This window comes from Ruditapes philippinarum, unplaced genomic scaffold, assembly GCF_026571515.1.
Source record: "Ruditapes philippinarum isolate M1 unplaced genomic scaffold, ASM2657151v2 ctg1550_1_1_1_1, whole genome shotgun sequence".
NCBI lineage: Eukaryota > Metazoa > Mollusca > Bivalvia > Venerida > Veneridae > Ruditapes > Ruditapes philippinarum.
The window spans coordinates 137,048-150,096 of NW_026852204.1; the positions used below are offsets into that span (position 1 = coordinate 137,048).

Consider the following 13,049-nt stretch of genomic DNA (forward strand, 5'->3'; position numbering starts at 1 on the left):
ATTTTATTGCAAAACTCGTTTTTTATTGCAAAACCGGTTGTAATCAAATTGCAATAAAATCATGTCAACGCAACCAGTTTTGCAATAAAATTATTGCAAAACTCGTTTTTATTGCAAAACTGGTTGTAACAATGCTTTTCTATGACGGCCCGATGTCGGGTTTAACCTCGGCTGCAAATAGGAATGATGTTGGCCCGACATCGGCAGCACAATATCGGGCCGATATCTTAACGACATAGGCCCGATATTTCTTGCCGACATCGGGCCTACATCAAAACAATAGCGGTGCGATGCCAGCCAACAGTAGATATATCGACCAGGTATGATTCTTGTGCTAGCATGTTGATGACATCTAGCAACAAGCATTTGTCATCTCCTGCAAACACACAAAATAAAAGATAATTATTTAACAAAATATAAGATAATAAAGGCGAATATTTAACTTTAATCACTACAATGATAATTCATGTCGCGAAATCATGTGTCAAATATTTTCAAACCTAATTTTACATTTAAAAAAGAGACAAACAGATAAATTGTATTTTCCAATAATTTAAGTGTAAAAATCAACTTATTTACAGCGTTTACACATTTGTTGAATCATCATTACATTAAAAAAAACATGCTTTTCATCACCTTCCTTTGTTAGCTTTTCTTTTTGGCGCTTAATCTGTTCTATAAGATGCAGTGAATGCAGTGAATATTTGCAAGCTTTTCATTTAAAATATGATAAAAGAGTGATTTTTATGTACTCAAAACATAAATATTGAATTTAATTACAAACCACATATCATTTCCAAACTCAACTATGATTATTTAAGAAATTATTATCAAAATGTACAATTATTTGCTGCATGATAATCAATTTAACAGAAAACACAATATCGTACCGACGTCAATCCGATATACAAAATAGTTGCATTGATAGGTCATGTAGGCCCGACGCAGACCCGGTGTATCTTTTTTGATGTAACACGAAATGTGGTTAGTGTGGTTCTAGTAATTGAAATCGTACACAGTACAATTTATTCACATTATTAAGTAAACAATGCTATTGCATTTAGAATTTTTCATAATACTCAATATGTCGGTACTGCAGCGGCCCGACGTCGGCCGAAAGTCGGCATATTTTGCCGACATACCGACATTAATACTATGTCGGCCCGATATGGTCATGCTGGCTGGGCAAAATGTTAAGCTTCGGTTAAATACCTAAAAGAACGGACCAATTCCTATAAATAAATTACAAAGAATTTCAATGAAAAAATGAAGTATCTTCAAAATACAATGTCTGTCTTATTTATTAATTTGACCGGGCCAAAGTTCGAATATGTCCTCTGTATCTATGAACCTCAAACAAACTAGTTAGAACACACGGTATTTCAGTTTAACTTACGCTAAGAGACTAAACAAATAGTAATGACTTGTAATGCTTGAAAATATTAATAATAAGTTTATCCCAATATATCGAGTAAAAGTCCATTTCAATTAAGTACATTTATACAGAACTTTGTTTCTACATGTACACTTATTATCAGAACGAACGAAATGTCTACATGTCGTCATTAATTCGAATATGTTTTTAATTGTTCATCTGTGTGCTTTTTAAAACTGATTAATATTGACAGACATAGTTTCAATAATAATTTTACCGAAAAATACAAATACTTTATTTTCCGTTTGATGTCAAACATTTATATTTGTAATACATTATTCTTCTTTCTCATGAAAAGGAAGAACTGTGTTAGTCATCACTTGAATAATTGCAGACGACAGAAAATAGTAAAATTATTTGTGATCATTGAACAAAACAAAACAAACACAGCAAAGTTTACTTACTGCAATGAGATGGAAAATATGTTATTCCTCAATAAATGCTATTCTTGCTTGTTTATTTTATTTCCTCGTTTTCTGCAATTTAATAGCAAATTAATTTTCTACACCCGTCCAGACGGAAGGGTAGAAATGTTTTATTGCCTCATAAAATCATTGTATAGTAAACTTCAAGATTAAATTGTTCGGTCAGTTAAAGCCCATTTCAAACAACATTGTTACGGTTTTGAGTGCAATTCATATAGTTTATCGGTTACGACAATCAATCTCTCGCAAGTCGGCATCATACATGTGCATGCTCTTGGGGATGTAGGAAATGTACCATGATTCTTTATGCCTACAATTGTGTTTCTCATAACTCTACTTAGCTATTATAAATAAATAAATATTAGTGCTTAATATTAGTTATTAATTATATTAGTAGTGCTTCCATCGTACTATCGCGAATCACCATTGTACTGTCACCATCGTTCCGTCAACATTATTCCGTCGTGCTTTACCATCGTATTGTCGTATTGCCACCACAGTACAGTCGCGCACCGCCATCTTACTGTCATCATCGTACTGTCACGCATCACAAAACATGTTGTTGAATAAATAAATAAATAAAAATAGATAAATATGCGTTCAATAAAAAACGTAAATGAACTTTGTCTCCCGGAAATTATTTAACAAGGATGTCTGTTAGTAGGAAAATAATAGTGTTTTAACGCAATTTATATCAAATAAATGGTTTTGTGAATTACAGCTTAATTCCAATGTGAGATCACAATAGTACGACAGTACGATCGTGACAGTACGATGGTGATGCGCTACAGTACGATTATAACAATCCGGCAATACTATTGTGACAAAACGATGGACATTCACCATAGTACTGTCGTGTTTCGCTATCATACTGTCGTACTGTCACCATCTTGCTTCGCGCTTTCGTTCTCAGAACAAACGCACTGGTCCTACCGGAACACCGTATCAAAACGATAAATTTTTCCTGATAAGTACAGCAGCAAAGTGCGGAGTTCCGATGCGTAATAATTTTATAAAAAAATTTGTCTATTGAAACTACTTTCGAACGCGTACGCGGACATGAATGCTCTTAGGTTTCCGACAGGTGGCTTGGTTACGACAAACATAGTAGACTGCACAATCTCGAAAAAACGGTTACTATGTCAAGTGATAAATCGTCAAAAGCCTAAAATATAAAAGGACTGTCCCACTTTTTTCAATCCATTGTTCATTACAGCTATATTCTTGAGGATACTTATATAATTTCCTCTGGGTCAAGTGGGTTATTGATCATATTTGCGAAGTAGAAATAAAAAATAACAATACGTATCTTAAAATGATACTAGTACTCGGCCAAAATAAAACTTGTTAACTTACATATGCTATTTCTAAGATTTCGATAGAAATCAAAATGTGAAAAATGTTTGCATAACAATGACATTATTATGTCTTGTAGAAAAGAAAAATTAAACACAAAATTATAAGCATATTAATATGTATGTCTCTACAAAAATAAAAAAAAACTACTCATAAATGTTTAATGTTTTATTTAAAGCAAACATCTTTGATGAAAAAGAAAACTGTGAACCACTGTTAAACTGTTTGAATCGGTCTTGGTTTTACAAGCAAAACCAATTTTGATAACTAGAGATTGACCTAAAAGTGGACCTAAAAGTGGTTTATAGCCCGATCCACAACATACATATACATTTTGTGAATTTTTGGGGTCTAACGCCAAGTTTAAATTCCATTTACAAATAGAACCATTTATTTTTAACTCGATAGTGTGTTGGTATAATAAATCCACGATTTTTTAAACACGTACAGATGGAAATATCACACTGAAAATCCAGAAAAAAAGACAATGTAAAAAAACCGTGGTTATGTAAAAATACTTAATTTGTTAAAATTGACATAATAATAAATGGTACGATTTATCAATGGTTATTAATCATGAAAAATATAACACTGTAATAGTATGTGTTCTTAGATGAACTATCTTGATTCGGTAAGGGAACCTAATTTCTAACACAAACACTACCAACATTTACGTAGGTACTAGGCACATATATATTTAAAGAAAACTTGATTTACATACAAAAATATATGAAAATTATAAATATCATATCAACTGAACATATCAATGATCATATTAGATATTGGACACTTATTGAACATCATTAACTAAGGGTACTTAATAAGGTCAGTTTGTGTGTATGTGTTTTATTTCGATATTCAAAGTACACTAACAGGATCGCGAACGTTCTTGGTGGTCTAGTTATTTTTAAGAAACTTTAAATCTTCGGAAGTTTTTATGTAATATCATCTCAGTAAATTCTCAACGAATTGTAAAATGTTTTGTATGGGATGTACAATCAAACAAAACTAAAACATCTTAGCCATTGAACTAGACAGTTAGAAAAATACTGTACATTCTATATTAGAAATCTTTACATTTCATTTTTTAAAGGCAAAATCGATCCTTTACATTTCATGTTAGAAGTATCCTTAACTCTTTTTTAGAATTATAGCAAGAACTTCCCTTCTTATTTCAAGAATATCTTTGATTTCTTTCTTAAAATATTTTATACAGGTTTTGTGTGAAATTTCTCTGCCAAGAACCTGCACATTCGCTATTTCTGAGTAATGTTTGGTCAAAAGCAATTAATTTTTAATCGTCATTTACCAAATATATATAACAACTTCAAGTTCCTTTCAATTTCTGAAAGAAGTGAGATGAACTGAAATTATTGTACAGATGAAAATGCATTTATATAATGAAAACAACAACCGCAAATAAACAGTGGTCAAAATTAAACAGAATTAAACAGAAACAGCGCTAGACACAAACAAAGGACAAGTACGGGAAATATCAACACTTTTTCGATGTGGAAGTTTCTAATGTAAATGGTAAATTGTTTTTAGACCATGATGATCTGTTCAACAAATTCAAGGGCGCACACACTTAATGTATCTTATCGGCTCTTAAGTGCACTACTTTATTTTTAAGTGTTAAGTACTGACATGGCGGAATGGGGAATAGTTATTCGATAAATTGAAAACATTTTATATCGGTCTGTACTTATAACTTGTTTGTAAAATTTCAAATCATTCGCTAAGTCAGTTATTCTACATAAATCATCTCTATTGTGCAAAATAAAAGCGTTTAAACGTGTTTAACAATATCGATTTTCACATTCTGCTTCGTGTCCTTTCTAATAGATTGCCGTTCTAAGTGCCCTATATGATATATGAAAGGTTTCCAAGTTTTTTTTGTTTTTTAGGCTTTCGGTCCTCTTCCTTTATTAAAAAACAAGAGCTGCCAGAAGAACATCACGCTGGACTATTCTCAGTGCTTGATAGTAAAAGAGCCTAACAATGTTCAACAAGAGACGAAATGTTTTGTTTTTTTAATCCATGTTACAGTTATAGGCCTATAGAGAGTGACATTTTTTGCTCTCAATGAAGAGTATAAAATTTCAACTCGTTTCATAGCCAGATGTTAATAGAATATGAAAATATTTGAGGTGGTTCGCAAACTTTACGCCAACGCTCGGGTAACTAGGATAGCTATGTAACACCGCACTTTGGGGTCCAATGCACGTTGGACTCCGACCCCAAAGTGCGTTAAACTTCGCATCGCACTTTGGGGTCCAACGCACTTTGTGGTCAAAATCGAGAAATTGACCCCAAAGTGCGTTCATATGCTACATATCAACGCGCTTTGGGTTCCAGAGGTCTAAAGGTGTCATTAGAGTTCTGCTTAAATACTGAGTACTGACTTATTTCCGATCTGCGACATTGAAATATTTGAGGTGGAGTTCAAGATGGAGGTCGATACTTTGTTTGATGCTTTAGTGATAAATGTTTCATTAATTCTACCACTTGAAATATCTAAGAATTGTGTTTATATAACAAAGTACTCTAGTACATAAATTGTGGATGTATTCCTAAAATTAAGATGCTGTGAAAATATCCCGTTCTGTCAGTCATTTACTTGATAACTGTTGGTGCCATATTGAATCCCATTTAAAGACGATGGGGATGAAATAAAATGCAGTTAATATTTTTTTCCAAAGAACTATAAATATACTCTATTGCAATGTTCTGGCGAAATAACAAGTTTTTCGACCGGACTTTTAATAGTGATTTTTACAAAAACATTACATGTATTAAGCTTATCAACAAAGTTAAGTATTTTTTGTAAGCTCCGTAACAGCCGTTCGCCAAAGACTTTTTTAATGGGAAATCTTTCATACTTCTTTAGAAAATTAAAGCAAAAATGAATTTTATAATGTTAAAATAATGGTATCATAGAAATGTAAGATGCTTTTTACCTGAATAAAGTAGCGATAAATGTGAAATTATTTGTCATAAAAGTAGTCAAAACAATGTAGTATTTGACTTCTATATCAAATACTAATTCAGTATAACTGTACTCATCATTGACAAAAAGCAACAGATGAAAAAGAGTGTTCAGGTAATTGGCCAATGTGCAGTTTTTGGATATTATAGAAGAAAATAAAAAATAAAAAAATCTTTTAAGAAAAACAAATAAAAGCATGATGGGCCTTAAAAACGTTATTTTTAAACATCTGGGGGGGGTCGATACCCCACAATCCCCTCTAGACCCCCAGTGAGAATTTTACATTATTCTGAAGCTCCGCTCTTAATGTGCGACTACTTAAATAGTTTATGATATTTTTAGTACTGCATGTACGGACTACTACTTAAAGCCGCGTGTAAATCCTAGTCAAGTTTCTTATATGTCACATTTAGCTAAATAAATGGCTCTTTCAACATATTATCAGGCAAATATTTTACTGAAATGTCTTACTAAGATTTCCCAGAATTTATACCTTTGTCTATGCTTAGACTATCATATTTTTATAAAATGTGTAAATTAAAAAAAGGAAAATGATGTAATTAGCTATGGAAGCCCTGGAGTGACATTTGAAATTAATATTTAAAACTTAAAACTTATTATTTAATTCTTAATATTTAAAAATTAATTCTTAAAGGTACTCCACTGAGGTTTTAAAGCCTAAAAACATAACATTTGAATTTCTTACATAAATGAGCTGGGACACATTAAACAGAAATATATGCAAAGATATTAAAAAAATATATACTTTGAAATACATTGAAAATCGTATTTTTATGCCTTTCCTAGCCCGATTTGAGTGAAAAGCGTTTAAACGCTTTTTATTTTGGGTCATTTTTTTACAATTTGAATAATTATCCTAGAAAAACGAAGTGCGCGAATTATCTGAAATTTTTGCACAAAGATTAGTGGTCTAAGCCTACATCAAATGGTACATGTATCTTGAAAAAATAGTTTCAGTCCCATCGTGTCAAAAAACCTCAGTGGAGTCCCTTTCATATATAAAAATTAATTCTTAATACTTAAAAATTAAGAACAGAATACATAAGAAGCGAATATTTGAATTAAACGGTCTCTTGCAAAAGGTTGTTACACGAAGAAAAACTGGCAAATTCGATGTAGCTGCTTACAGGTAATTACCATTTTTATATAATACATTAAACATTCCGTTAACTATTATATCTCGATTGATATATTTTTCATGCAAACGGTTGAAACGATTAAGATATGTTAGTTTTAACAAAGACGCCAGATATGGTGCCGCTTTACATTTTATTGATTGCATGGTGTCACAAACAGCGGTTGAGAAAGATTATCATTACATTTTGTTCTGGTTGGCAAACTGACAGAAATATTTCTGTTAGTCAGGGGGCTCAGTTTGTCTAACGATAATGTTTAGTTTTTGGTGGTGGATGATACTATTACATGTTTACAGTCCCAGCTCTTTGTTTTATAACACTATACTTCATTTCTTTCTATTTCTTTTAAGGTCGTATCTTCAAGGATATCCCGTTGATGTTTGCCTTTATCATTTTATTGAAAGTGACTCCTGTGCCAACAGTAAATTGTGTCATTCCTATTGCCATCTGGAAACGGAAGAACCTGGTTAGAAGTGATTACGCAGTACTTTCATGCTGACTTCAATAACGCAGAAATTGTTTACTTCTGCTTTGTCAACACAACATACGTCTTTGTCTTCGTCAGTTAAAGAGGATACTTCGTTGTAATTATTAAGGGCGTCACCGTGTCATGTATACTCCACAAGAAATAGTAAAAGTACAGTAGAAAAAGAATTGCAGTTAAGCGGAGACGGCTTATGGTACAAAGGTTGATGAATACGTTGAAGGATTTTAAAGCTCGTGGACGAATTGATATGTCAAACTCTATTCATGCAGAATACTTGCGATTTTATGTAACAAATGTTCTTTAAGCGGGATTTTATCGCAATGTATTCACTGGAATTTACACAATGTGTGACCACAGAAACATGTAGACACTTGTACAAGAAGACAAGACATAGAATGTTTTTTTTGCTGTACTAGAACTATCAGGTTCTACTGATTACGGTGTTAATGTTGATTTGTAGGATACTGAAAAAGAAACACATGCAGGTGATTGAACATTACACAATAATATATATATATATATATATATATATGGTGTATAAAAATGAGCCAACATTGTTAAAAATGTGTGCAAAATTTTATAAAAGAGAAAATGAAAAGTTACGTGACTCACTATGAAAATATATTTTGAAAGTTAAAAAAACATACTCAAGATATGTGCACAGTTGCTGATTTAAACTCGAAAAAAAACATGTTCATAACCTGAGATCTTCATAATCTGAACTCTCTAACCACTACGCTACTCAAATTTATCAGTCTATTTCCATTTTATTTTTCTATATTGCAATAAAAATGCGACACGTAATAATTTATGAACTTGAATAACCTGTTATGACAGATTAATGTAAACGTTATCGTGTTCGGGCACTTGGGATGTTTACCTTCCAGATCACGTGACTCTCTTTGTCGATACAGTGTACAAAGATATTATCATGTCATGTGATATCCTACGATAAATATATTATATCTTACCTGTAAAACCACCTGTAAAAACTGAATCATACTTAAAATCGGAAGACATTGTAAAACAAAACCTAAAAAATCATTTTTGTCTACTTAAGGCTCATTTATTTCCCTTTTTTGTAGTTTGTTGCCACGTATGATATGAAATACTTAAAGAAACTTAATTATCTCCCATTATAGACCAATTCATGTTTATGCTCGGCATGCTCAATATCCCTTCATTATTGTCTAGTTTTTCAGACTGAGTATATCTTAAAGTTTCCATCGGCAATTATTCATGGCCTAACTACTTTCTGCTGTTTTTTGCTACATTTTGTTTTTCATTTTCCAAATTATTACAAAACACGTTACGGACCAGATATGCTGAACTGTTGTGAGTTAATTAAATAATGATTTAGGCATTTAATATTTAAGCAGCTAAATAAACCTACCCGCAAAATATAAATCCCTTACGGATCTCATGAAATTAGAAATGTTCCTGTCATTTTGTTCAGATTGTCTTTTCTAATTTAATATAGAACACTAATATTAACATAACTGTTTTTGTAACGTTAACATAACATAACATATAGTTTAACATAACATATAGTTTATTAGCATAATATGTGTTTACATACATACATAGCCATTTACAATGCAAGAAGTACAGACATGAAATTTTTAACAGAAGAACATGATCAAACAATTCAAAAAGGATAAGTATATTGATAACATGTACATTCAGTCAATTTTCAAAAAACAATACAAATTTTCAACTGTGACTAGATCAGTAAATAAAAAATAACTATAAAAATTGCGTTTCTTTGATCATTATATAGTATGATAGTATAAAATACTAAAGAAATCGCCAGTGTATTTAAACATTGTTATTGGTATTTCGTAGTTGAAAGGCAGAATATATGAATTTAGCAACGTTGGTAATACTTTTTGAGGATTCGCATGATAGAAGGGTTATGAACTTTTGGATTGATGGCCATCTACAATAATATGGTTTAAAATATTTGGTTCTTAGTTCACTATATTTCGGGCATACTAATAAAAAATGATACTCATTTTCAATCATGCGCATATTACATTCTTGGCAAATTCGAAGTCGTCGATCGACATTTGTGTATCTTCCAGTTTCGATAGCTAGTTGATGAGAAGACAATCTAAATTTAGATAATGCTATTTGATATTTTCTTTCATTTATACATTCTAGATATTTTTCAAAATTAAAAGTATGTTTAAATAGACAGTATGAAGATAATCTGTTAGAGTTGTTGATATTAGTGTACCAAGATTGTTTATAAATATCAAGGATTCTCTGTTTGATGAAATAATAAGGGATGACTATATTAGTTTGATTAATCCATATATCAGCTAATCCTACTTCCTCTAGAATATGTTTTATCTGATAAGCCCAATTCATGTTGTTATATGTAATATTTTGATTTGCATCATTTGACAACATAAAATAAACCTTTCTTATTAATACATTGGTAGATGTCAATATTTTAATCCAGTATTTAATCATCAATAGTTTTCTATATATTTTCATAGGTACTCTTCCAACCTCACCATATAGCCCTTCTAGATTTGTAGATTTTTTTACACCAAGCACCTTACGTAAAAATTTACAATGTATCAACTCAATAGCTTTTGATTCGTGATTTCCCCATATTGGTGCATTATAATTTAGGACTGATCCAACTAGGCTATCGAACAGATTACATTTATCTTTATTGGTTAATTCTATTTGGTTGAAAATAATGAACAAGTTGTGTAAAGCATATGATGCGTACTGTGCTATCCTGCTTTGCGTTCTGTACCAAGAGCCATTTTTAAATAGGTGTGTTCCTAAGTATTTGAAGGATTTAACAACCTCTAATTGCTGTTCACATAAAATAAAATTATGTTGTGTATGACGGCCCCTTTCGAAAATCATTATTTTTGTTTTGTCGGTGTTTATTTTTAGGCCCCAAGTATCACAATAAGCTTCTAGTTTGTTTAGTAAATCTTGAAGTGCATTTTGAGTGTTTGCAAAAAGTACCGAATCATCGGCAAATAGTAAAATGAACAGTTTTAGCTCGTCTAGAGTAAATATTCCTTCAATGTCTGTGTTTAAATTTTCGACGATATCATTTATAAAGTATAAAAACATTAGACTAGAACTTGGGTCTCCTTGTTTGACCCCAATATGAGATTCGAAGAAGTCTGAGTATTGGTTTTTATATCGAATACATTGTTTAACTACACTATACATAGATTGCATAGCTTTAACAATTTTTGAACTGACATTTTCAGAAATAAGTTTATGCCATAGAAACGTTCTATCTATTTTGTCGAAACATTTTTCATAATCTACAAAAGCTGTGTAAAGTTTTTTGCCACAACTGAATGATTTTGCGATGACTGAGTGTAATAAAAAGATACAATCCGTAGTTGTTCTACCCTTTTGGAAGCCAAATTGATGATCATTTAATTTTTCATTTAATTGCGACCATTTTGTGACTCTATTTAATAATACTTGCGAATATATTTTACCTAGTATATTTATAAGACATATACCCCTATATTTGTTTGGATCATCTATGTTCCCTCCTTTAAAAATTGGTACAATAATTCCCTTGCCCCATATTTCTGGGTACTCCCCTTTATTAAACAGTCTGTTAAAAAGTGAGTGTAATACTAATGCAATCTTATTATATGAACATTTATAAATTTCAGCGCAAATTTCATCTATTCCACTACTTTTATTATTATTTTGTGATAAAACAGCAAACTTTATTTCATCATAGCTTATTTCTCCATCCAAATAATCGTCATATATTTGATCAATTTCAACATTTACCTGGTGTATTTCCGGTACTTCACCGTATAAATTTTGGAAATGATCAAACAAATCATCTATATTTAGATTTTCGGACTCAGTAGGTTTTTTCTTGTATTGCCGTTTAATATTTTTCCAGAATTGCCTAGGTTTTTCTTTGGCCATTCTTTGTAACTCTATTTTTTCTTGCTTTTTATATGCATTTTTTGCTTTATTTTTAATCTTGTTATAGTTACTTTTAGCACTTAAGAATATGTGTTTATTTTCTAGAGTTTTGTTTCGGAGAAACTTATTTCTTTCAATTTTATATTGTTTACGTGCATTAAAACATTCGTGATTAAACCATTTTTGTTTATTACAATTTGGTTTTGTTTTATTGTGTAACGTTTTCGTTTTGCCAAACACATCAAAAGAGTGCTTACGTATTATATCAACAAACTCTTTGACAACATTATCTATATTAGTTTCTTCATTTTCAATTGACGATATGACATTTTGTAGATGTTGTTCATCTAGCCTATTTAAGAAATCATCCACATTTGTAGGATCCCATTTTATATATTGCTTATTTGAAGTATCATCATACGAGGATGTATTTGAAATTTGTTTAGACATTAAAGTACATTGTAAACCAGAGTGGTCAGAAAATTCGTTCGGTTCAGCTATTTCAAAATATGATATAAGCTTAAAGTCTTGTTTATCGAGCAAAAGGTAATCAACAGTGCTAGAGCCATTTAATGAATGGAACGTATACTCTCCATGCTTATCGAAGTGCAACCGGCCATTACCTATGACCAAAGATGTATTTTTACATAAATCAATAAGACGTCGCCCTTGGGCGTCAATGACGTGGTCACAATTATTACGAGTTGGAATGTCAAAAACATTATCAAAAGTATCAAAATTTTCAAAATTTAGATATCTATCAAAATCTAACAAATCGCTACATGTCGAAGTTCTAGAATTTAGGTCACCTAAAACTAATATTTTACCTCTATGTTTAAATCGTTCTATATCAGATTCAATTTCTTCATAAAAATCAAAATTATCTTGGTCAATAACATTTGAACTTGAAGGTACAATATATGTGTTACAAATCAGTACGTCTTCATCAAAATCAAACAAAGTTTTACATAATTTTATCCACATAATACCATTTTGATGTTGGTGAAACACAGATATTTTATCTTTGAATATGTTTTTAAAGTACAATGAAAGTCCACCACTGTATCTCCCTTTGGTAATGTTACGTGTTTTATTTCCATGCAAGTGGACACCTATATACCCTTGTATATCAAGATTAAAATGCACATTTTTATTAAGCCATGTTTCTTGTAGCAAAATGATGTCATATTGATTAAGGATTTCTAAGAAGTCTGGATCACTTATTTTTCTAACGAGACCGTTGACATTCCATGATAAAATT

At 31.2% G+C, this 13,049-nt stretch overlaps 1 protein-coding gene across 1 annotated transcript; it reads right to left on the reverse strand.

The window, feature by feature from the left end:
- Nucleotides 1-266: 266 nt before the first annotated feature.
- On the reverse strand, nt 267-12,772 carry LOC132752304 (uncharacterized). The gene is made up of 2 exons (XM_060742618.1): nt 11,338-12,772; nt 267-376 (listed from the first exon to the last, which is right to left on the reverse strand). The coding sequence occupies exons 1-2, from the start codon at nt 12,770-12,772 to the stop codon at nt 267-269; spliced, it is 1,545 nt and encodes a 514-aa protein (XP_060598601.1).
- Nucleotides 12,773-13,049: the final 277 nt, after the last annotated feature.